Source organism: Rhineura floridana, chromosome 8 (assembly GCF_030035675.1).
Source record: "Rhineura floridana isolate rRhiFlo1 chromosome 8, rRhiFlo1.hap2, whole genome shotgun sequence".
NCBI lineage: Eukaryota > Metazoa > Chordata > Lepidosauria > Squamata > Rhineuridae > Rhineura > Rhineura floridana.
In genome coordinates this window covers 81135798-81162474 of record NC_084487.1, presented here as the reverse complement: position 1 = coordinate 81162474, position 26677 = coordinate 81135798, and the positions used below count along the sequence as shown (strand labels likewise).

General features: G+C 40.0%; 1 protein-coding gene across 2 annotated transcripts in view; it reads right to left on the bottom strand.

The window, feature by feature from the left end:
• Positions 1-385: 385 nt before the first annotated feature.
• NELL2 (neural EGFL like 2) overlaps positions 386-26677 on the bottom strand; it is a 228732-nt gene continuing 202440 nt past the window's right edge. For both annotated transcript variants that reach the window (XM_061637833.1, XM_061637835.1), the window contains 4 exons: positions 20191-20384; positions 18471-18647; positions 8869-9093; positions 386-513 (listed from right to left, as the gene is read on the bottom strand). In XM_061637833.1, coding sequence (XP_061493817.1) covers positions 463-513; positions 8869-9093; positions 18471-18647; positions 20191-20384 — 647 coding nt within the window. In that variant the 3' untranslated portion in view covers positions 386-462. The remainder of the gene's footprint in view (positions 514-8868; positions 9094-18470; positions 18648-20190; positions 20385-26677) is intronic.

Sequence of the window (26677 nt, the reverse complement as noted above, 5' to 3'; positions counted from 1 at the left end):
GATACCTTCCTTTTAAAAAAAGATTTCTGGCAAATTCTGCAGTGAGCAATCCAAAAAATGATGTAGATTTAAATATTGTTAGGTTAAAAAAAATATGTGGCCATAGATGTGTATTTTCAAAACTCCAGAAGTTTTTTTACCTTCTTGAGGACTTTGACATCTTTATGCACATGTCAATTTTTTTCTAGTCCAGTATCTTACATAATGATGTCAAACACAAAATGAACCAGAAATTTAACCTCACACCCAAACACAGGTTTATACATCTGAAGTCGTTCCTAGTCTTACACATGTCACTCAGACTGAGGAAAGTGACAGCTCATTCAATTCATAGCATTACTGCACTTTAATTGGACTAAACTGGTCTTGCTCCAGTTTTGGCTTTAAACAATTTTTGGTCTACAAGTCTTTTGCAAAGGAAATTCTTGAACAGAAACTGCCTGTGATACATGGTCATTAGCTTCACAGTTCCTGAAGGCACTGTGGATCCACTGAACAACAAATATGCCCATTCTAGAGAAAAGAGAAAGAAAAACAAGAGAAAGTGATTTATGTTATTGCATATAGCATTGTGTAAACTAAGTATAAGCATTTATACACATCTGTCTGGAGACATACTGAAATAGCAGCACTTGCCAGCACACAACAGTTCTGCATTAAATTATTTTTGATGTTCCAGTTAAAATTAACTTAGTGGGCTTTTTTACTTCCCTGCCTTCTGAATGTCAACATAAAAACAGCAATTTGAGTCCCAATCAGGTATTTAATCATCCCATGTACATTCATAGCAGAGACAGATTCCACTGCTGACCCACACACATTAATTAGAATATCTGAGGAGAACCCTCCATGTTTATAGCTATATGTGCATACAGGGCAGCTTCCCTGCAAAAATTCTAATCACGGCACACAGCTTGGAGCAGAAACAGCGCCTGTATATGTGTTCATTGTACGTGAGTGAAAACTTTAAAAAAGCTTTGGTTTTAAAGCAGGGGTGGGGAATCATGTTGGTCCTGTGGGCTGGGTTCAAAAGTGGCCACCCCTCTGCAGGTCACTTTAGACATGTAGGCAAGTTCACATCCCATGTAATGTCAGATGGATTTGCGTCTGTTAGAAAGGGGCTTGCCACATTCAGCACTGAATTTATACAGTGTTGAATGCAAGCCACATTACAAAGGAACAAGCAGGAGTACACTCTAAGCCATGCACTCTCAATTGTTCTTTGGCAGTAGAGCTTGCATTTGATGCTGTTTAAATTTGGCACTGAATGCAAGCCCTGCATTCAGCACAAATCAGCTTTACCCCGGAACTCCCAATTACAGTGCCAAATGTAAAGGAGTAATCATGAATGCACTCCTTGGCAGCCAGTGCTTTACCAGTCTCATACCTGATATTATATATTGCCAAATGAGTGACAGGTGGCAGTCCAAAAATGGTTGCATGGGCCAAATTGGCTGGCCTGGCAAGCGTAACTTGGCTCGTGGGCCAGAGATTCCCCATCCCTTTTTTAAAGGAATAGGGTAAAAGTATGGACAGCAAATAATCATAAACAGCAGTAGCAAATGAGGTAGTTTGCTGGTCAGAAGCATAGGTGAATGACAGAGAGAATGGCCCTTGCCCTTGCTGTAAGTAGTGTTTGAGGCAAGAGGTGCCTCACTCAGCACTGTGTATGGCTGCTGACCAGGTGAGTTCTCTTGTTTATGCCACTATACTGTGACCATGCCAGGGCAACTGTTCAGTCATCAACCACACATTTGCACATTGATGTGTGGGGCACATTCTGCTTGCAATAATGGTCAGGAGTTCCAAGGAGTGAACAGCCTCACAGAGCATCATTATTCACGAATATCAAGAAAGGATTGCATGAAAAAAAATCTAGCTTACAATAGTCTTTTTGCCTGGTCACCTGTTTTTACTTATCAAAAGTGACCCATCCAGATGCTACTTATAAGATTATCTTATACAGATGACCTTAAATAGTGTTTCTATTAAATTATTAGATGACTCAAAATGGAGAAATAACTCACAAGATTCCACAACTCAGTTTAGTTATAAAGTACTGATGCATAAGACATGGACAGCCAGGTCTAGAAGCTAATTAAATTAAGGAATTAAGGTGTTAAGATTGTAAATTAGCTTAAATCCACTTGGTTGGGTTTAAATTGGGCTATGTGTTCTAGCAAACGAGACTAAGTAAGCTTTTACCCATGTAGTTTGGTTTAAAAGGCTTGTAAATGGGGCCCAATTTCTCTTGATTATACAGCCTGGCTCCCAGGGCATGATCCCTGGGCTCAAGATGCAGCCACTTTCTGCACCTAAGCAGATATGGGTCTGGTCAGCACCTGGATGGGAGACTGCCTGGTAACCCCATGTATTGCACCACCTTGAGTCTCATGTTGGAAGAAAGGCAGAATATATATTTTTTATTTATTTATTGCATTTGTATACCACCCCATAGCCGAAGCTCTCTGAGCAGTTTACAACAATTAAATAAAGGCTATATTAACTTGAGTACATGGATTTGAGCTGATTTTGGGCTTCTGAACTTCAGCTTGTTGTGTTTTTGTATCTGACACACATTTCCCATGAACAGAGGGACAGATGTGGTAGAATGAACTATTCAAGGAAGGATTATTTTCCCTTCTCTTTCCCAGCCTGATTCTTTTACAGTACAGAAGGTTTAAAGTAGGTGATCATGTAGCAAATTAAAACAATAGAGAAAAAATTGCAAAACACTTTTTAATAAATCTGCACACTTCAGTGGATGGTATTCAAAGCTAGTCCTGCTGAAAGTAAACCCATTAAAGTTAATGGCCATGACTAACTTAGATTCATTCATTTCAATGGGTCTACTTTGACTAGGATGTAGCTGAATACAACCAAATGGAATTGCAGGGCAATCCTAACCATATTTACTTGGTTTCAGTATGTTTGTTATTTTTTATTTTTATTTAACTGAATTTGTATACTGCTTGATTGTAAAAAAAACCTCTAAGCAGTTTACAAAAACATTTAAAAATCAATAAAAGTTAAAAACAAGTAATTGAAACATTTTTAAAACCATTAAAATAGCAGACTAAAAAGATTAAAACACATCAACATCTATGTGTCTGGAGGATAGCCTTGCCTGTACAAAAACATTTTAAGCAGGCACTGAAAGGAATACAGTGAAGATGCCTGCCTGATGTCAATAGGCAGGGAGTTTCAAAGAGTAGGTGCTGCCGCACTAAAATGTTTTCTTACAATGGCAGAACAAGCTCTGCAGATTGAAGCACTTGAATGGACATATATGAAGTAAAATGGTCCCGCAAGTAAACTGGTCCCAAGCTATTAAGGGCTTTATATACCAGTAGTAACACCTTGAACTTGGCCCAGTAACAAATTGGCAAATCAGAGTGCAGATCTCTGAGCAGAGGTGTTATATGCTGACAGCAATCTGGCTGCAGCATTCTGCATTAATTTCAGTTTCCAGGTCAAGTGCAAGGGATGCCCACATAGATTACACTGCAGTAATCTAGTATTGAAGTCACCAATGCCTGAACTACTGTGTTCAAGGTCTCCCAGTCCAGGAATGGTCGTAGTTGTCTTACCAGGTCCAGCTGACAAAAGGCACTTCAAGTCATTGAGAAATCTGGGCCTCGAATGACAGAGTTGGGTCCAAAAGCACCTCCAGGGTGTGTACCTGCTCCTTCAGGGGGAGTATAACCCCATCCAGGGCAGGCAGTTGGCCAATTTCTCAGACACAAGAACCACTCACCCACAGTGCCTCCATCTTGCCAGAATTCAAGTTGAGCTCATCCATCTCACCACTGCATCCAGGCACTGGGTCCAGGGCCTACACTGACTCTCCTGATTCTGATGTTATGGCGAAGCAGAGCTGAGTGTTTTCAGCATACTGATGGCACTTTGCCTCAAATCTCCTAACAACCATTCCCAGTGGCTTCATATAGATAATAAACAACATTGGGGATAAGATGGTACCCTGCAGCACCCCACAGCACAACTGTCAGGGGGCCAAAATGCAATCACCCAATGCTACTTGATCTTGTAGGTAGGATTGGAACCACTGTAACATGGTGCCCCCAATTCCCATTCCACAGAGCCTGATCAGGAGGATACCATGGTCAATGGTGCTGCAAGCCGTGGAGAGATCGAGAGGCAGGAGCAAGGTTGCACTCCCCATGTCCCACTGTCCTTAAATGTCTATTAGGGCAACCAAGACTGACTCAGTCCCATGGCCAGGCCTGAACCCAGACTGGAATGAGTCTAATTAATCCATGTCAACAATGCTTGCAACTATCCCACCACTGCTCTTTGCACCATCATCCCCAAGAAGGGGGTATTTGCAACTGGTCAATAGTCATTCCAGTCCAAGTTAGGTAGGAACAACATGTTTTTTACACAGGGTGGCAGTGAAGATGGCAGCAATTTTAATCTGTTTAGACACACCTGTGTAATGATATTATTGAGTTAGGCATTTCTCTGCCTTCTTATCATTGATCGCTATTGGCGGGGGTGTGGAAAGACAGAACACAGTGTTAGAACACTGAGAAGTATGTTTAGACATTACAGGCAGGGCCGGTGCTATCATTAGGCCAACTAGGCAGCCGCCTAGGGCGCAGACCTCAAAGGGGCGCAGTACTGACCTTTGAGGAGCACAGTTTTATACAGATTAGTTTTTTTAACCCTTGGAAAAATGCAACTAAAATAAATTTAGCAGTTTCAAGTTTTGTGCTTTTCATTTTTTCTACATCTGTTTTTGAAAATTGAAGTTAGCAATTTGGGGTGTGTGTGCAAGTAGTTAGCCTTGCCTAGGGCGCAAAATAGCCTGACACCGGCGCTGATTACAGGGAGGAGGAAAGAAGTTGCATGAGGTTGTTGCTTTTGGTGGCAGTCCTATGCTGAGAGTAACACTTAGTCCCTGCCTTTACAACCAAGCAAGTTTGCTTAGAATTGCATTTAGTCAATTTGTTATTTTATTTGGTCCCAGGCTATGGTATGAAGGCACATAAGGTCAGCTCCCTGCAGGGTCAGGTCTGGTCGGTGCCTGGATGGGAGACTGCCTGGGAACCATATGTAAAGCTGTCTTGGGTTTCTATCATGAAAAGAAAGGCAGGGTATAAATGTAATAAATAAATACATTTTCTGGACTTATTGTCACATGATGGGGTCCTAGAGAAACATGGAGAAACATAGAGAAATCCTAGTGTTCTGTTTTTTGCACTTGGAATTTCAAATGGTTTTGTGCTTAAAACAGCTTTAGCAAACTTGTCTGCATTCTTAAAGGTTTGTCTGTGTTTTTATGTAAACCTATTTTGTTATAGCTTGACTAGAGAGGCATATTCTGCAGCTTTGACCTTCCGTGTGATGCACTCTAAGAATGTCTGGGATAGTCATACTTCATTCTACTGTATACAAAGCATACTGTGGTATTAGTCTAATTTGGATGGCCTTTTGGATTGTTTTTAAATGCAGGTGCTAAAATACACTATTAGGAAAGAAATAAAGTGTAAATTCTATTTCAAGGAACAAAGTGGTATATTCTTATGATTTACAGTGTTTAGACATACAAAACAGTTGTTCTTTCTCCTTATATAACATGCTCCTATATATGTGGTTACAGGGGGAAAGATAACCAGGATGTACACAGATAAATTGAATTTCTGTGGTTGCAGAAATTGATGGCCGGCACCAATTTCTGCAATCACAGCAGCACTGTGAAGAGAATCCCTGTCCAGCTTGGCTTCCACCAGAATTTCCCCATAATTCAGTAACTGCAGAGGGATTTTATTGGGATTGGGTGGAGACTAAAAACACCTGTCTTGTTTCTGTGAACTGCTCCTATGAAACTGTGGCTTGTATTCAATGGAGTCCTACTCAGAGTAGACCCAGTGAAATTAATGAACCTATGTTAGTCATGTCCATTCACTTCAATGTGTCTACTCTGAGTAGGACTAATACTGAATACCATCCTGAACTTTTAAAAACACACACACACAAACCAACTTTGTTCTGTGTGTGTGTTATGTGCCTTCAAGTCGATTACAACTTATGGTGAACCTATGAATCAGCGACTTCCAATACCATCTGTCATGAGATCTTGTAAGTTCAAGTCTGTGGCTTCCTTTATGGAATCAAGCCATCTCTTGTTTTGTCTTCCTCTTTTTCAACTCTGTTTTCCCCAGTCTTTTCTAGTGAATCCTGTCTTCTCATTATGGGTCCAAAGTATGATAGCCTCAGTTTCATCATTTTAGCTTCTAGTGATAGTTCTGGTTTAGTTTGATCTTACACCCAATTATTTGTCTTTTTCGCAGTCCATGGTAACTGCAAAGCTCTCCTCCAACACCACATTTCAAATTAGTTGATTTTTCTCTTATTCACTTTTTTCACTGTCCAACATTCACATCCATACAGAGATCGGGAATACCATGATCTGAATGATGCTGACTTTGGTGTTCAGTGATACATCTTTGCATTTGAGGACCTTTTCTAGTTCTCTCATAGCTACCTTCCCCAGTCCTAGCCTTCTTCTGATTTCTTGACTATTGTCTCCATTTTGGTTACTGACTGTGCCAAGGTATTGATAATCCTTGGCAAGTTCAATATCCTCATTGTTGACTTTAAACTTACATAAGCCTTCTGTTGTCATTACTTTAGTCTTTTTGAAGTTCAGCTGTAGTCCTGTTTTTGTGCTTTCCTCTAACTTTCATCAGCATTCGTTTCAAATCAATACTAATTTCTGCTAGTAGTATGGTATCATCTGCATATCTTAAATTATTGATATTTCTCCCTCCAATTTTCACACCTCCTTCATCTTGGTCCAATCCCGCTTTCCGTATATGTTCTGTGTATAGATTAAACAAATAGGGTGATAAAATACACCCTTCTATCACACCCTTTCAGATTGGGAACCAATCAATTTCTCCATGTTCTGTCCTTACGGTATCCTCTTGTCCAGAGTATAGGTTGTACGTCAGAACAATCAGATGCTGTGGCACCCCTATTTCTTTTAAAGCATTCCATAGTTTTTCATGATCTACACACTGACTAGAAAAAAACCCACCTTATCAAAGATAAATATATAACTACCACATGATTTATATATATAAATAATGCTGTAACAGGCAAACGTAGCCCATAACCCTTAAGAGTTTTGTGTAATATGATGGTACATAAAGAAGGAGCTCTACAAGTGGGAGAGGGAAATGTGGACATATCAGAAGCATTTAGACTGGAAAATAAACCCACTGTGCATAGATCATAGTTTTCATTCTGCTAAAATTACAGCTGAGTTTTCTTTTCATCCACTAAGACTTAGACTGCAATCTTCTACCCATTTACCTGAGAGTAAGCTCCATTGAACCCAGTGGAATTAGAGTAAGCATGTGTAGGAGTTACTTTCAAGTAAAGCTGTTTGGGCATAGGTTGTATGGATGATATAGAAAGATTGAGATTATTGAGAGGAGGATTTTATACATTTTCAGATTAGCTAATTCTGCTCTTTTTATGTTTTAGTACTTTTCAAAAGTATTTTTCTTAAGAGTTTTCAACATTATAAGGAACAAAGGAAGCACTGAACATTGCCTGCTTCACAAGTACATTAATAACATGGTAAGAAAAACCTGCTGGATCAGGCAATAGCCCATCTAGACCAGCATTGTTTTCACAGTGACCAACTGGATGCCTGTGGGAAACCCACAAGCAGGATCTGAGTACAACAGCACTCTACCCACCTGTGATTTCCAGGAACTGCTTTTCAGAGAAGCATACTGCCTCCAACAGTGGAGGTAGAACATAGCCATGGCGGCTAGTAGCCATGATAGCTTTATGCCCCAATAATTTGTTTAATCCTCTTTTAAAGCCACCCAAATTGGTGGCCATCACTACTTCTTTAACTATGTGCTGTGTGAAGAAGCACTTTCTTTTCTCTGTCCTGAATCTTCCAACATTCAGTTTCATTGGATAGCCCCATGCCCAAGTCTTATGTAAGAGAGAAAAAAAATGTCTTCCCGTCCACTTTCTCCACATCATGCATATTTTTATACACTTCTAGCATGACTCCTCTTACCCTCCTTTTCTCTAAACTGAAAAGCCTCAAACATTGTGTGGGGTACAGGGAAACTTGTTTGAGTTCAGTGAGAATAACATAAGATGCAATTTACCTCACACGTATATTTAATAAGTGAGAGCAGTTTATTCCAGTTCTTCTTCTTCTCTTATTTTTGAGGCTGCAGGAGTCATGTAAGCATATCACCATACATCATTCTTCTTGAGAAAAAATGTTTCTTGTTGACCCCAAGGAATATTAAAGACCCAAATTATCATGTGGATTCTGTTTCCTTCAACATGGAACCAGTGGCTGCATTTCTATTACTGCCATTCCAGAACATAAAAGTGTTTGATTATTACAAAGCTTCAAGATTGTTTTGGGTAGTTTGCTTATGTTGACAGAAAATACTTTTTGGTGGAGGTGTAGGCTATAGCTTACAGATCTGGAGAAATAATTTGATATTTTAAATACCTTCAATATGGCAAAAGGCTGATAACAGCATGATCAGCAATCATAGGTAAGTCAATATATTTCCATAAAAAGTGTAAGCTTAGTATACATTTGTGTGTGTGCATATTCAAGGTTAGATAGTATGTGGGCGATGAGAATTCTGTTCTGCTGGCACATCTAAACCATTATCCAGGTTCTTGAATGCTCCTCTTCTCCAACAGAAAAGGCTGATGTTAACAATGCTGAATAATTTATATTGCAAGTATGGAAACAGACATCCCAGTGACAAGTCTAAATGAATTAATATTTATAAACCATAAAACCAGCCGGAAAAGACCTTCTATAGCTTGATTTTAATTCTCCTCTACCTTGCATTGGCATAGGGTGCATTCTGTGCCATGCTTAATCCAAGATGATCCAGTGAAGCGAACCACATTAGTTTCATCCAGACAAGTCTTCGTGATATCATTCCTAATTGTATCTGCTTGACAGGGGTCAGTGACACAGTGAGGGCAACATTCATTCTCAGGGAGGATGCTAAATTCACACTCCATTTCTGGACAAGGCAAGGGCCAACAGTCAACTTCACCCTGCTGTTTTTTTTAAAAAAAAATAAACAAAAGAGCATCAATTCTATATTATAGTATTTGTAATCATTATTGTTACACACACTACTACACCATCATAAAACAGGAGTGGGAAACCTTGTTCAGGCTGAGGGCCATGTTGAATGCTGCTGGAGGAGGTACATTTCAAAAGCGGGTAGGGCTAGATACAAAAGTGGATGGGCCAAACATGCACATAATCACACACCCTTAACACAGAGAAAGGAACATACAATCACATATATACACTCAATCCTTAATACAGAGAAACACAGAATTATACACACAACACAGGGACATACACACACAATCAGGGATGTAGCGACAGAGGGGGCAAATGAGGGTATTCTCCCCCAAATGATAATTCTGCCCCCATAAATGAAATTTTCCTGCAGTCCCCAAATTTCTAGCATGGCAGTAACTTAAAACCTCAGTTTAGCTTTTAGAAATACAGTTTAGGCATCCAAAGAGAGGAACAAGGCAAAGTTACCAAGGAAATGTGAACACACCAAATCTAAAAGTCAAAAGTGTGAATGACGTGAGCAGAAATCTTGATGGATGGGGGAGGGAGTTGGCAAGCCTAAGAGTTTGCAATTTAAGGAAGGAAAGGCGGGAAGGTATACTAGGGTTGCCAAGTATCTGGTTTTTGCCCTGAGACTCTGGATTTTTGGGGGTCCTCTCTGGGTGAGTCCCCTAATCTTTGGACTCTCAGCTTTCATTTTTTTAAAAAATTAAGTTTCTAGGTGGTCTGGTTAATGAGATATACACCAAAACATCAGCGCCCAGCAACATCTGTTAAATCAGCTCGTAGCAGGCTGCTCTAACCCCACCCTTTCAGGTTTGTAGTGAATAAGTGAAGTCAGGGTTGTGATTTGTTGACCTCCAGGGAGTGCCTAGACCCCACTGCAATGCAAGTAAATGGTTTTTCCCCGCTGCTTATCTGAATATCTCATAAACTGAATACGTATATCACCTTCAGTTTTTTTCTCTCTTGTATGCAGGAGTCAAACAAGTTTAAATTTACCTGGACTGTTCAAGAGGGCAGTTTTTTTTAAAAAAAATCCTTTCCAATATGAAGCTTTAATCCAGTACTCACTTTTCTGGAAGTAAAGCTGTAATGCTAATCCCACATGCCTGGAGTAAACCCCATTAAATTGAACAGGGCTTACTTTTGAATAGACATAGTTAGGATTGTGCTGTAAATTAATGGGACTTTTGAGTGAACACAGCAAAGAATTGTGTTTGTGTTGTAAATCTTTCTCTTCCTCTCCAATCCTATTCTTAAAGCAATTAGGCAAGGCTTACATAGGTATCACTGTTTTTATTATTTGGAAACAAATACTGATTTTTTTAAAAAATGTTCTGCAATGACCAACTAGTTTGAAAATAAAGTACTTATATGTATGTATTTTTTACATTTGCAGTGTGTGTGTATATATGGAATCTTTCCAACAACCCTGTGCGGTAGGGTTGGTGATTGGAAACCAAGGCAGCTCACAATAAGAAATAAATCCCTTTAAAATCCAATAACCATAAAAACAAGTATAAAGAGTTGCAAAGCAACTTAAAGTGGCATGATTCTGAATTTTAGATTGGGTGAATGAAGTTCCTTATCACTTGAGGTTGCAGTTCTGCGCACGCTCCCCTGTTAGAGTAAGCCCCATTGAATACATTGGAACTTGCTCCTGAGTAAACTAACATGAAAATGAAAATGGACTGCCTTCAAGTCGATCCCAGCTTATGGCAACCCTATGAATAGGGTTTTCATGGTAAGCTGTATTCAGAGGTGGTTTACCATTGCCTTCCTCTGAGGCTGAGAGACAGTGACTGGCCCAAGGTCACCCAGTGAGCTTCATGGCTGTGTGGGGATTCAAATCATGATCTCCCAGGTCTTAGTCCAACACTCTAACCACTACACCACACTAGCTCTCTAAACAAACATAGAATTGCACTATAAATATATTTCCAGGTTGTGTAAATAACAAACATATTTGACAGTCATTTCAGAGCTTGGAAAAGTTACTTTTTTGAACTACAACTCCCATCAGCCCAATCCAATGGCCATGCTGGCTGGGGCTGATGGGAGTTGTAGTTCAAAAAAGTAATTTTTCCAAGCTCTGGTCATACTTATATAAATATTTCTTCATACTGTGTCCCAATAAGTATTTGATTTCACACTATGGTTGTAGGTTATTATTTCCTCTACATTTTAAAGTGTGCCCTTCTTCCTTGGAGTGGTTATGGTTCCCCTCTGTTGTTTTCATCCTGAGGGGCAGATAGGCTGAGAGATGGTGAGTAGCCCATGGTCACCCAGTACACTTTATAGCTCATTTCATTTTAAAAAAAGTAATTAAAATGATTTACATGAATGCAAAGTTTATTAAGTAGATACACATTATACATTTAAAGCACACCCAATGCACATTTAAAGCACATGACTTCCCCTAAAGAATCCTGGGAAGTATAGTTGCCCCCTCACAATTATAGTTCCCACCACCCTTAACAAACTACAGTTCCCATGATTCTGTGGTGGGATTTATGTGCTTCAAATGGGTGTTGGGTGTTGAATGTGCTCTTAAATGAATGGTGTGGATCTGCCCTAGGTATGACATGCATTCAAGAGTGAATTGAAAGGAACAATTTTAAAAGATACTTTTTTAAACAGGGGAAGGGTTGTAGCTCAGTGGTAGGGCATATGCTTTGCATGCAAATATCCAAAATTCAATTTCTGGAAAAACTACTGCCTGGAATCCTGGACAGCCAATGCTAGACCATGTCATCAGTACTGAGCTAGATGGTACCAAATGGCCTGAGTCAGTACAAGGTAGATTCCTTTGTTCCTAAAAGTGGAAAGAGACCCAAGGGCCACAGTGACTCCAAAATTTATTTATGTTTTTTATTTACAACATTTATATACCGCTTTATGGTAAAAAATATCAAAGGGGTTTACAGAAGGAATTAAAACAATAAAATTATTGGCAAAAACAGTTAAAGACAGGTATTTAAAAACATTCAAAATAATAAAACCAACAATGAGTTAAAAACAGATAAAAAACACAATAGCTTCTACATGCCTGTAGGCTTACCTAAGCAAACAGCAGGTGCTGAAAAGAGTACAATGAAGGTGTATGCCTAATGTCAATAGGCAGGGAGTTGCAAAGCGTGGGTGCTGCCACCAGGGCTGGTTCTAAAGGGCAGCCAGGTTGGGCACTGGCCCGAGGGCCCCGGAGCTACTGGAGCGCCTGAGGGGCCCTCCGTTCCCCTTCCGTGATCTGTGCCCCCCCCACTAACCTGTCAGCTGGCTTTTTAGCATTGCCCTTAATGAAGATGGCGGCCGCAGCTTCCCTAAGGTACTGAAGCCGCCGCCGCCATCTTAGTTGATGGCAGAGATGTGCACGTGTAGCAAGCACGTGTGCCATCAACAAAGATGGCAGCAGAGGCTTCGTTCCCCTTAGGGAAACCGCGGCCGCCATCTTCATTAAGGGCAATGGTAAAAGACTAGACAGGTAGGGAGGACATGGGGGGGCACATGGGGGGCCACACACACACATAAGCATGCACACACACCGGGGCCCAGGGCAAACTGATGCCCAAGGGCCCCCGCATGCCTGGAGCCGGCCCTGGCTGCCACACTAAAGGAGGGATTTCTTACCAGAGCAGAACAAGTACTTTGTGGAACCCATAACATGGAAAGCACACCTTGAACTTGGCTTGGTAGCAACCAGTGCAGAATTCAGAGCAGAGGTATTATAGAGTCTCACTTATGTCGGCACTCGTGCTGCAGCATTTTGCATTAACTGCTGCCCCCAGGTCAGGTTGTGCTGCATAGGGATTTCTGTGAACTTGGCTACCTGGCTGCCAGGATCTTTTTAGTTTTTGTTTTTAGTTATGAAGCCTGACTGGTTGTGGGATGCTGAGTTTCCTGTCTTACTCATAGGACTCTTCTTGTGGTTGATATGGTATTGCATTTAGGAAATCATCACTGTCTTTTGTTTTTCTTTTCTAGTTGCATTTCATTTATCTTTAACTTCACTCCCTTACATCCATAGAAGCAACAACAGTGGTTCCTTGCGTTCAGTTCAACCCCCTTAAATTCACTGATGATGCATCTTCTTGGTTGCATGACGGTTTGTTTCTTGCCCAATAGTGGTAAAAGAGAATTCACATATTTGGAAGTGTGGCTGCAATTGTTGTTTCCAAGCTGCTGCCTGTGAAGGTAGACCAAACCATGTGTGTTTTCTCTCTGTCAATTATTACTGGAATTGGGTTGGTTGTCAAAGTGAGTTTATAGCAGCTCACAGGGTAGACAAAAAAGGCTAGAGACTCTTCTTACTCTTACTCATTTCTCAAACCTCTTTCTGAAGTGAAGGGTCAAGTCTGTAAAGAAGTTTGGAGTAGCCATGCTAAAAGATAGGGGCAGGGCATTCAATGCAGAGTGTTGCCAACCCTGCTTGGAGATGGATGTCTTTGCAGAGGATCCCTAGTCAAGCTTTACCAACAGCACAATCCAAGCTATATCTATTTAGAAATAAGTCCTGTTGAATTCTATGGGGCTTAGTCTCTTAGTAAGTGTGTTTAGAATTGCAGCCTTCAGGTGCATCCATCTTTACTCCTGAGTGCTCCCATCTAATATCTCCACGACTCTTGGCTCCCTTTTTTCTACAATGGCCTTTTGGTGACTGGCCTGGCTTGAGGGCACTTAAACCCTTCTTGCCAGAAGCAAGTAGGCTAAATTATATGTTCCCTGCTGAGGCTCCCTATGAATCAGTGACCTCCAAGAGCAAGACCCCCAAGAATCTTACTGGTTCATAGGGTCATCATAAGTCATAATTGACTCAAAGGCACATAACAACAACAAACCCAGGCTCCCTAAGCAGGTGAGAAAGAATGATCCAATCACTTCAGCTGGACCTTGAAACATCCTCATTTAGCTAAGATTTCTATCTTAATTTCCAATCAGATAATTTTTTGTTCGGTATGCTCCAAGCAACTGTGGCTGATGCATAATCACATCACTAGGGCCCATCCCCGTGACATCACTGAGGCCCACCCCTGAAATCTCAGGATTTGGGATGCTTCTGACCTGGCAACCCTAGATGGTGCTCTTAGGTAAGAAGCCTGCCAAATTTCAGAAGGATTGATGTAGGTTGAAAGAGTAATAAAAACAGTATGTGGGTTTTCTGCTCAATTGACAACGAACAAATTCATTCTGTACCTCAGTAGGAATGATCCAATCACTTCAGCTGGACCCTGAAACACCCTCATTTAGCTAAGGTTTCTATCTTAATTTCCAATCAGAGAAATGTTTTTGTTTGAATTGTTTACACTAAGCAGCTGTGGTTGATGTTTAATATATCATGCTTAATGACATTACTCAGGCCTGCCCCTGAAATCTCTGGGTTTGGGATGCTTCTGACCTGACAACACTAGTCTGTACTGTTATGCATTTCAGAGCATCGCTCCCTCCCCTGCAGTGCTCAGCCAGCTTCTATAGGTCGTGGGTGTTGTGTGCATCTGGTGGATGTGCCTAGGCTTTTGGGCCTAGACTCTGCAGCAGCCTAGCCTAGTCCAGGCCAGGTCCTGAGAAGAAGCAGAGAGGTGAGTGAGCTGACTCTCCAAGGCTCTGGAAGACAAATGAGATTTTACTAACTTAGCCCAAGCAATGTGGAGCTGGAATACTGTGCGCGTGTGCATGTCTGGGAGGCATTTCTTCCCTAGTTTGTTAAAAAAGTTGAAAAATACATCCTTTCAATCCTGTCAAGCTGGTTCCATTTCAAAGAGGTATGCAATAGTGTAATGTAGCTACAGCCTTGGTTGCAATGGTTTTATACCTTCACTCAAATGTGCAAATGATCATTATAAACAATTATCCTTATCTTACTTTTCTGATGCAAACTTAAATGCTACCAAAATAAGGCATGTGAGATTTGCTGGTAAAACCATCAGAAGCCAGAGATTGTGTGCTTGTACAGTTAATCCTAGCACCTATAGTTCAAAGAGACATATATTTCCTATGTGACATGCTGTCAAGCATTTCCATCTGAAAAGTAATGTTTATAGGTATTAATTTAATTTTTAAAGTGAAAGTTCTTTTAATTGCTTTCCTGGTGTAATGAAATGAGATATATAGTTTGGGAACTGTAGTATGTGGTGTTAGTTTGACACAGCAGAGAATGAGTTAACCTGACCCACATAGAAGCAAAAAAACAAAAATTCCTAACAGTGCCTGTGAAGGCTGAATGTTATGTTAGCTTGTTCATCCCATGTAACAAGATACATTCAAGTAGATAGAGACTGGGCTAGAATTTACAGCTTTAGGGGAAGTAGGAATAGCACGGATGAATAGTCAAGGTCAGAGAACACTAACTCAATGCAATACAGTGGGAAAACTTGTAAAGTAACAAGCAAGATGGGAGGGGCTGTGTGAGGAGGCTTGAAAGCATATATCAAGTGCATCATTGGAACCCTGCTTTTAGACTGACTTTCTGGTGCGAGCCGAATATCTGGTCTCTCTTTTGCAAAAGATATTGGTAATCAATAAAGCTGTTGACTTATTCTTTAGGTTTCTCATCTGGTGTGTATTTTTGGAGCTTCCTCCAGATGTAAAGAGCCTTTTTGGTGTAACACTGGCATGGCAAAGGAGACCAGGGTAGTTAGTTCTAGGAAGCAGCTGCCTCAGGAGAACTAAACTCACATTCAGAAGCTTACTAAAACTTTGTACCTGTACAAGGAAACCTTTCAATGCATGTACACTTTGATGCATCTACAGCTGTGTATGAAAATTCATTCTCAACTTTGACACGACACCATACAGGTGTTCAATGCTTCATCAGAGAAAAGCAAACTTAGCAATCTTGACTTTTGAAAATAACATATTTGAAGAAATTTCAAGTGAACAGTTCTCTGCAAGTTTGCAGAGAAATCTCAGTGCATTAGACTTTATTAACAGTTCAGATTATGGTAGGATGACTTGCACAATGTACATTTACTTCTGAGTCACTGTTATTTAGTTTGCACAACTATTTTGCATGAGGAAAAATGTATTTTAAATTGATTTGCTTTTTTGTAAAATTTACAAGTCATAGTTCCTAATTAAAATGCATAAACTGAGTTTTATTTTTGGCATTACCTATGAAAGCCCCCCCCCCGAAACCTCTTCTATAGTGACTGATGCACCAACCCTTCTGCCCACCCAATTAAAATGGTCTCGCAACACTCTTGCACTTAACACAGGTGCACATATCCAGTCTCTTACTGTATTGTCCCCTACCTCTCTGCCATTAGGCTGAAGAAAAGCTTCCTATTTGAATCAACAGGAGGGTCATTTCAAGTCTAAATCCAGTAGATGGGGGTTGCAGCTGGGAAGGGGAAGGATTAACCCTTCCCTTTCCCAGGGGTGACACCCCCCACTGCCCCCACCCATAGGATACCTACACCATATTTAGGCTGGTAATACAACTCATTTTGGCTTCAATTGGAGGTGTTTAAAAGCATAATTGCAATGCTGGAAGGGAGACAACCAGACCCTAGATTGCAGTTCCCTATCCCTGATTAAAAATGAATGGATTGCTACAGTGAGACTAAGCTTATGTGCTAAGGACTGTCACATAATACGTTAACCAGAGTGCATATACTGTAGCTGTCTCATGTTATGCTAAGATCCACCTTTTCTTGATCTTCTTTAAATTGATTCCTATTGGCTTCCGTAGCAAACCATAAATGTAAGTCTGCTCCTATGGCAAACAGCCAATCACCCTCTATTTTTCCATAGCCCCTCTCTGGATGAAAGACAAGGCCAGATATACCCAGACATCTGTGAGGACTAAACTGCATTACTCCACATCTGAGAGTCTAAGAGGAAAGTAGCTCTTCCCCCTCTCCAAGACTCATCAATATAGTACCTAAGGGGCACACACAAAGTACCTGGACGGAGCATGATCAGGTCCCCTCAGGCTGCTATCAGATTTGAGTTTTTGAATCCCCACATATTCTTTAGAAGTTTCCCACCCTCCATAAAAATACCCTTAATTGTGAAATTGTCCTTGTTCTTCATGCCACTAGCTGAGGGTCAAGGCTTGACTCTACCCTCCTTCCATTAAATGCTGATGGGGCCCCTTCCCCACCCATGAACTGCTTTGAAATCTAAGTTGTTCTGTTTTAGGTTTCCTGATACTTAAAGTGTTAACTAGTTAGTTCTGTGTTTTATTTTCTAGTTCCCATTACTGAACCTCTCCCTGTCTTGGTTCTTAAGTAAAAAACACTTTGATTTGAGACTCTGGAGTTGATTAAGCCTCTTTGCATGGGCTGGACTGGTTGTACCTATGTGCTTTGACCCACTGTGTTCAGCAGGGCTTATCCCAGGTAACAGTATATATGTGTGGAGCCAACATTTCACAGAAATTTAAAAAGAAGCCCTGTAATAAGCTTGTCCTTCTCCATAATTGAAACTGTAAGTCTGAACTGGCCACATGTTTAGACTAAGGGTTATTAACATGGATGGTGGCTTACTTCCCCAGAGTAATTATGTAAGAGTATCTGGCAACTTGCCCTACCTTAGAGGATGAGGGTGGTGCTTCAGTCCATTAGTCACATGTCCTACCTCACAGGAGAGTTGTGGTCTCTGACATAATTTATCATATATCATTAACCATTTCTCCATTATCATGATTATGAATATTATTATTATAGTTGGAAACAGCATTCTAATGCCTACAATGAAATACGCCTAATATAAGTCATATTCTGTGATTGCAGTCCTAAGCACACTTACCTGGCAGTTGCCCGATTGTACACAATGAGACTTCTAAGTAAAAGTGGTAGATGTGATGTGGATTTGTTAACAATTACTAAAGGTGAGCAATGGAAACTAAATAATTAAGGGTTGAACTGAGATAACTGGCCGTGCTTAAGTCACATGCATTTTAACAGAGTTAATTGTTCATGTACTTCTGATTTCAAAAGGTCTTAAATGTGCCTAGCTTGTTTTAAATTGCACCCTGTGTTGGGGAAATTTTCTGTCTATAATATGACTGAATTTTGATGAATATTTGCAGTGTATTCATTAGGTTTCAATTATTTCAAGTAGCTCTTTCAACCATGATTGATAATGAGACATTATTTCTGTTCCCTAGGTACATGATCTCCATCAGTTATTTCAATCAAATATTTCTTATGAGTAATAGATTTTCATTTTGTGATTAAATGTATATTTCGACAAGTCTGAAATTTGGAGTCTATAATCATTTAAGCAATAGAAAATTTAATTTCAGAAAAACTGCTTGAAACAAACGTGAATAATAAAAGAACAATTCAGGCAAATGTAAATCATAACGATTGCAAATGATTTTAATTTAATTGGGACTTACCAAACATCTGCATTGTTGACAGTTTTGAACCCAGGTGTCTCCACTGTTGTATAAGATCTCCCCGCTTTGATGTAGACATTGACTACTAAGCCTTGGGTCACATTCAGGGCAGCAGAATAAGTCAACAGTGGGGTTCTCACAATCACATACCATTCGCCGACACATTACATACCCACTCTACAATTGCAAGGCAGAGCAGCAAACAGTAAAAATTAGAATAAAGTTGTATAATTATGATGGGGAAAATGAATAACTCTTTATTGAAAGTTTTTAAAACTGCAGGTCTAGTTTAAGGATGGGAGATTCAGTACAGACAAAGGGAAGTACTTCTTCACACAGCAGATAGTTAAACTATGGAAATCATTTCCATAAGATGTGGTGATGGCCACCAATATAGGTATCCTTAAAAGAGGATTAGACAAATTCATGGAGGATAGAGTTATCAATGACTGTTAGGTATGAAGGCTATGATCTACCTCCACTGTCAGAGGCAGTAAGCCTCGGTATACCAATTGCTGGGAGTGACAAAGGGGAGAGTCCTGTTGCCCTGAGGTCCTGATGGATCCAGCAAGGCTTTTGTGTGATCCAGTGGGGTTCTTAAGTTCTCATGACTAGTTTACAATGAAGAAAATTACTTAAAATTTACAATTCTGCGTGCAATTGATAATATAATGGTTCAAATAAGGATGAAGTGTGCTCTTTGAAGACAGTGGGTTATGTCCAGTGGTGATTTTGCCCCAGCAGAATGAGCTGTTTTTAGTACAAATTGTGGGACCTGATGTTTGCTGACACATCCCTCCCCTGCCGACCACCATCTGCTGTGGCCACCTGTGCTATATCCTATTTTGTTCTGGAGGGTCCCCCAACTCTCAAGAGAAGCTTGGAGAGTGTAAAGGAGGTTCATATGGGTAGAGAAATAAAGGTGAAAATCTAGGACAATGGAAAATCAGGTGTCTTGGCTTATGTGAGTGGAAGCATTTTCTGAAACACACCATTAGATACATGACCTATAAAGCCTTACACTGCTTGGGACCACAATACCTGGTGGAACGCCTCTCCCGATACGAACCCACCCGTACACTACGGTCAAGGTCAAAGGCCCTCCTCTGGGTGCCTAGTCCAAGGGAAGCTCGGAGGGTGGCAACAAGAGAGAGGGCCTTCTCAGTGGTGGCCCCCAAATTATAGAATGATCTCCCTGATGAGGTGTGCCTGGCGCCAACACTGTTATCTTTTTGGCGCCAGGTCAAGACTTTCCTCTTTTAGGCATTTTAGCATGTGTTTTAAATTGTTTTTATATTGTTTTAAATTTTAAAATTGTGTTTTAAATTTTAAAATTGTGTTTTAAATTGTTTTTAAAATATGTGTTTTAAATCGTATATTTGTTTTAATGTTTTTGATTGCTGTAAACCGCCCAGACAGCTTCGGCTATGGGGCGGTATACAAGTGCAATAAATAATAATAATAATCCCTGTATTTTTGTTTCAGTGATAACTCTATCTAGGATGACCAGAGACAGGAATATGAAGTTGGATGGATTATTTTTCTACCTCAGTAAGGCTGCCCTTGTAATACTGTTAATTTTAATTAATTTTGATCAATTGGCAGTAGTGGCTTAGGCATACCACCTTCAACCCTTCGGAAAAAACTATTGCATCTTTTCCTTTTTCCTTTTGTTTTCTCACCTTCTCCCACCCCAAAGGCTTACACTGATGAGACTTACCTGGCAGGAGCAGACAGAGCACCTATCATTCTCCAAAACCCAAATTTGCCCATTGTGTTTAATTTTGCTTTCATGGATACAGTCTCCTGTGCAGTTCTTCCCATGGGGACACCGGCAGTCATAGCCACCATCCAGGTTAAAGCAAATTGTGTCATTGGCACAGCTATGTCTTCCTGTTGCACATTCATCAATGTCTGTAAGAAACAGGAATGGGGCGATATTAGACTACACTCACTAACGAAACTAACCTAGCTACAGCCAATAGAAATGAGCTACAGCCATTAAGCCTTCGTTCCATACTAATTTGCACCCAGTATAAATACATCTTATTACAACTTATACACAGTTAATTGCATAAGTGCAAGTTCAAATGAAATAACTGCCCTACTGATTTTATTTTAAGCAAGGAAAGCTCTTATATGAACTTCCAGATATTATTTTTAAATCCTATGCAGTGGAGAAAGAGTCAGGGTGGTATTTTTGTTCAATTAATATTTCATTGTCAACCAAACAAGGGATGTGACATAAGGGCACAAAATTGTGCTGGGTTTATACAGAAGAAATTATCCTATAATTATGAGAAGTAGCTATACACAACAGGGAAAGCAATATATCCCCCCCTCCAGCAAAATCCTTTGCTGAGCCTAAGGAGAGCTTCTGATAATTATGTGTGCCAGAAGTTTTAAAAAGTTTGGAATCAGAAGTAAAATGTGACTTTGAGATTAATTAATTGATTAGGAAGGGATCACAAATGTAAGGTCCCACCTTGAATATAGTTATCATTCAAGTTGCAGAAATATCTAAGATCCTTCTTTCTAATATGTAATAAAGGGAACACAACGTGAACCATTCTCAGCAATTGAGCCAAAACTATAAAAAAGGGTTCTTTCTAGAAACTGCAGAATAAAGTATAGATATGCTTTTCAGCAATGTATGATCCCAGGCTATGGTCTGAAGGCACATAAGGCCAGCTCCCTGCTGGTTAGGTCTGGTTAGTGCCTGGATGGGAGACTGCCTGGGAACCACATATGTAAGCTGCCTTGGGTTTCATGAAAAAAGAAAGGCGGGGTATAAATGTAATAAATAAAATAAATAATAATAATAATATACCCATATTTAAAATTTCAAACTGCTTTTCTTTTAAAATGCTGTAGAAATGTAAAGAAACCTGATTTTGCTTTTAAAAAAATATTAGCATTTCTTCAACCTGTTAATGAAAGACTATAGATTTTCATTCCAAAATTTCTGAACATTGATTCGAGTAATAAATAAAATATAACAGAAGTTAACAAAAATTCACAATAACCTGCTGCCATGTGTGGTAAAATGCATGCAATAGTACTGGGACAATTAAGAGTTAATAATTGTAGGAGGGGCCATCTACTTTCCACAGTTAGCATAGGAAGAGGAACCCCTAGTTCATCCTTTCACAACCTTTGGGTCCCCAGATGTAGCTGGACTAAAATTCCCATCAATCTTGATTATTGGACATGCTGGCTGGGGTTGATAAAAGTTGTAGTCCAACAACATCTGAGGACCCAAAGGATGGGAAAGGCTGCCCTGGTTATTTTTTTGTTTTACTGATAAGGTGGCTGCCTGTTGTTAGAGAATTCAGCCTCAATTCAAAAATGTAAATTAAAACAAACAGTTAAGTTCCATTCGTAAGTATCAGTGTCTGTTATTACTAGAAGCCTAAGGACAAGGTTTGTGTAGTGGTTAGAGTGTTGGACTAGGACCTGGGAGAGCAGGGTCCAAACCCAAACTCAGTCGTGAAACTCACTGGGTGACCTTGGGCCAGTCACTGCCTCTCAGCCTAACCTACCTCACAGGATTGTTGTGAGGATTAAATGAGAAGGGGGAGACCCATGTACATGCTTTGAGCTCCTTGGAGAAAATAGGTGGGATAAAAATGCAATAAATAAATTTTAAAAATAAAAAATAAACTCTTACTCAGACTCTCTACTATAGCACCATCTTTTTGAATTACAGCTTGCTAAAAATGGCATTTGCAAGGTGACAGAGCAGTAAAAGGAGAAATATGTTTTCCAATTAACCCATGTATCAACCTTTATTTAATAAGCTTTTGTTTTTGTTGTTTAAAAGCAGCAAACCCAAATCTCCCAATTAAACATATTAAGCAAAAACACATAAGGCAAATTTCTAATGTAAAAAACAAAAGCAGCAATATAGCACATGTGAACTATAACTGGTAATAAATACATTGAATCCTATTGAGCTAAACTAGTAGTTGGACAACAGTGTATTTGTGAATTAATGTACCCATACATATTCTCTCACAATGGTTGTGATTTGATCTTCAGGGGAAGTTCTACGTAGAATCCGCTAATTAACAGAGTTTCAGACAGGGGGCTATATCCAACATTAGCCATACTGAGAGTAAACCCATTGAAATGAATTAATCTAAGTTACTCATGTCCATTAATTTTAATGGGTTTACTCTGAGTATGGCTAACATTGGATACCACCCCAAATCAGTTAGATCTAGGATGCTTTCTCTGGCTTTATTCATCCTTGGATTCTTCACTCAAAGAGGTGCTGGGACACCTTGACAAATTTCCATAAACTAGCTTTCAGGAAAGTCTCTGGATTGCAGTTATGGAGGCTGTGCTACATTTTCTAAATGTTATGTTTTAAAATGTATTAGTATTGTGTTACATTTTAAATGTTTAACTTAAATATTTTGCAAGCTGCTGCAAAATACTCCTTTTGAGGAGCTGAGTATTGTGAAGGCAGACAGGGCAACCTTTTGCCCAAGGCATTCTTGAAATATATATTATGAAAATCAGCACCAACCAAAAATGAAATGAAATAGACATGAAGCCTGCACAAATGAAGAACTCATCTGCATTATTTAGCGGCATCAAACTTTCAGTCATTATCTGCAAAGTGTTACACCACAAATCATCTATCCCTGCAAAAACTTGCTTTACGCTTTGATTTTGGACTTGTAGCAAACCACCATAAAGAGTGAATTATGCTGTTGACATTTTGTTTACAGCTGTAACAGGAGTGCCAAACACCATAAAATACTGAGAATGCAGGGACCAAACGGTGTGTCAATTATTGTTGCACTGCATACAGCAGAAGGAAGGGGGAGAATGGGAGTCACGGCTTGGAATCATCATTAATCCTAGGCACAGCTGGGATGTCACTATGATCACTCCCATGTTGTTTTTAAAAGGCACATGATATAAATACATTGCAGCTTCCACCTTGCACGGTGCTTTGTTTCAGTTGTGCTGTGTTTCATGATGTACTGCCATGTTAAGCCTTTATTTTTCTTTGTTACAATGGACCATAAGTGTATTATACAGCCACAAGAGTGGCCTTCTCCCCCATGGTCAGTTTTACCTATCCTAACCATGATTAAACCATGTGGTAGCACCTACCCTGTGGAATTTCCTCCCCTTAAATATTAGACAGGCACCATCTCTGTTATCTTTTCGGCACCTATTGAAGACTTTCCTCTTTCAATAAGCCTTTTAAATTGAGACCTATCCCAGTCTGCATCTGTGTTAGAATTGCTTAATATGTTCTTAAACTTTCTTTTAAAAATGTTTTTAATCTTAGAAGATGTTTTGATAGCTTTTTTTAAGTAACATTTTTGAAATGTTTTGTTTTAATGTGTTTTAAAATTTGTTTTTATGATGTTTTAATGTTTTTAGTGCATTTGTTTGCCGCCCTGGGCTCCTGCCGGGAGGAAGGGCAGGATATAAAACAAATGATGATGATGATGACGATGATTGCGCAGGAGTAAATCCCATTGAACTCAATAAGCATGCAAATGATCAAACCTGCCCCCTCCTCCCTTCCCCCTCCTCCCTGATCTCCTCCCTCTCCTCCCCTCTGCTCTTCCTCCCTTCCCCATCCCCAACCCAAATTGTGTTTGCAATTTTACAAATTTGTCAGGCAGTACAATATCTCAGAAAGGAGGTCAGGTCTCCTCCCCTGGTGCATTCACTATAGCTGCCCAATTTCCCTGCTTTTTAAAGTTTGATTGAAATATCTGTTGGCTATAGGTACATTCTTAAATCGCAAGGTTTTTTGCCTGTTAGTGAATATATAATATACATGTCCATATATTTGTTTCTCTGTCTTTTCTTTATTTTATTTTTCTTTTAAAAAATAAATAATGGGGGGGAAGTATTTTGTAACCCAATCCTAACATTCCAATCTTTACTTGATACTAAAGCTGGTTGCTGTCATGAATTTTGTTTTGCCACATCTCTATCTTGTTATGCAAACAATCAAAAGTCTTAAATCTGGATATGTGTGATAGCCCTTCTTATCCCTTCAGAAGGCAATGTCTGATACATACAGATGCTTTTTTCTGAAGGGAGAGGAATCTCAGAGAAGAAAAAATTCCACTGATAGACCTTCAAAAAATAATTATTCTTCTGTATGATTATATACACAGTCAATGATACCAAAAAGTTGAGATTTTTCAAATTTAGGTTAATAAAAAATGAAAATATTCCCCCCACAATTTGGTTTAAATAGACCATAACTGAATGTGCTACATTGTCTTCCTTCAAATATATTTGAACCCAAAGTTTATAAATAAATATGACTGAATGTTTTGTTTTAGAAGAGCTGCAGCTTAAAATTTTTGCATGCCCACTAACCTGCTGTTCCATGTAATGTCATTTGCCTTAGCACTTTAAGTTTGCAATACAGCTGCTCAAATAACTTTTTTCTAAATGCAGTAGAGGAATACCTCTCATTAACGTACTCAATGGGACCAGAGCGAGTACATAAACCGAAAATGTCCTTAAAGTGAAGAACTACCTTTTAAAACTTTTTTTTACCTCTCCTTCATGCGGAGCCTTAAAGCCCTGCGCTAAAGCCTCTGCTGCTGCACTGCCGCGCCTCTTAGCTGAGCGCGATCACACCTCCCAGTTGATTTGCTGTGGTGCGATCTCGTCTATTTCCACCCCCACGCACCGTTAAGTGTCCGTAAGGGTGAAGCAAGTGTACGTAAACGGGGGCATGGTGGAGTATAGAGTATGTCTGTAAAAGCGAGTGTAGGTTAAGTGAAGGTCCGTATAGCGGGGTATTCCTGTATTTCCACAAACTCTAAAGGCAGCATATTACTACCCCACAGGTGGCAGTAGTTTCATTGTGCAATAAGATATTTCCTTAAAATGTATGTTTAGCATGTAAAACAAAAGAGGAAATACACAAAACTATATGGTTTTACACAGAAATCAGAAAAATTTCAGAGTGATTACATGACTGGGGTTACATCTGAAATCTACTTCTTTCTTTTATGGTCTCAGACTGAGTAATCTGAAGTTGTTAGTATTATGGTTATATAGAGATCATCCTTTAATGCCTTACTTGTCTTTTGGAGGTACAGTTCTTCAGATCCATCCCATATTTATTTATTTATTTATTTATTTATTATTTCAATTTATATACCGCCCTTAGCAGAATAGCTCTCAGGGCGGTGAACAAACAAGATAAAATACAATATATCATAATAAAAATCATAAAAACATATACAAACAAACAACAAAAAAACACTACAAAAACACAATACGACAAAAATTAAAAAATACGGATTAAAAGATTAAAATGGTTAAGAAAATTAAAATGCCTGGGAGCATAAAAAGGTCTTTACCTGGTGCCGAAAAGATAGAAGTGTAGGCGCCAGGTGTACCTCTTCGGGGAGGCTGTTCCGCAACTCAGGGGCCACCACAGAAAAGGCCCTAGATCTAGTAACCACCCTCCGGGCTTCCCGATGGGTTGGTACCCGGAGGAGGGCCTTAGATTCTGAACGAAGTGAACGGGTAGGTTCGTATCGAGAGAGGCGTTCCACAAGGTATTGAGGTCCCACGCTGTGTAAGGCTTTATAGGTAAGAACCAGCACCTTGAATCTCGCCCGGAAGCAAATAGGAAGCCAGTGCAGACGCGCCAAGACAGGTGTTATATGTGAAGACCGACTGGTCCTCGTCAGTAGTCTGGCAGCTGCGTTCTGCACCAGCTGAAGCTTCCGAATTGTCTTCAAGGGCAGCCCTACGTAGAGCGCATTACAGTAATCCAATCTTGAAGTTACCAGAGCGTGAACAACGGAGGCGAGGTCGTCCCTGTCCAGATAGGGGCGCAGTTGGGCTACCAGACGAAGATGGTAAAACGCATTCCGTGCCACCGAGGCCACTTGGGCCTCGAGAGACAGGGAAGAGTCGAGAAGAACCCCCAAACTACGTACCTGTTCCTTCAGGGGGAGTGTAACCCCATCCAGAACAGGGTTAACATCCACCGTCTGAGCAGGGAAGGCATTCACCAACAATGTCTCGGTCTTGTCTGGATTGAGTCTCAGTTTATTAGCTCTCATCCAGTCCATTATCGCGGTCAGACAACGGTTCAGCACATCAACAGACTCACCTGAAGAAGATGAAAAGGAGAAATAGAGCTGCGTGTCATCAGCATACTGATGGCAGCGCACTCCAAAACTCCTGATGAC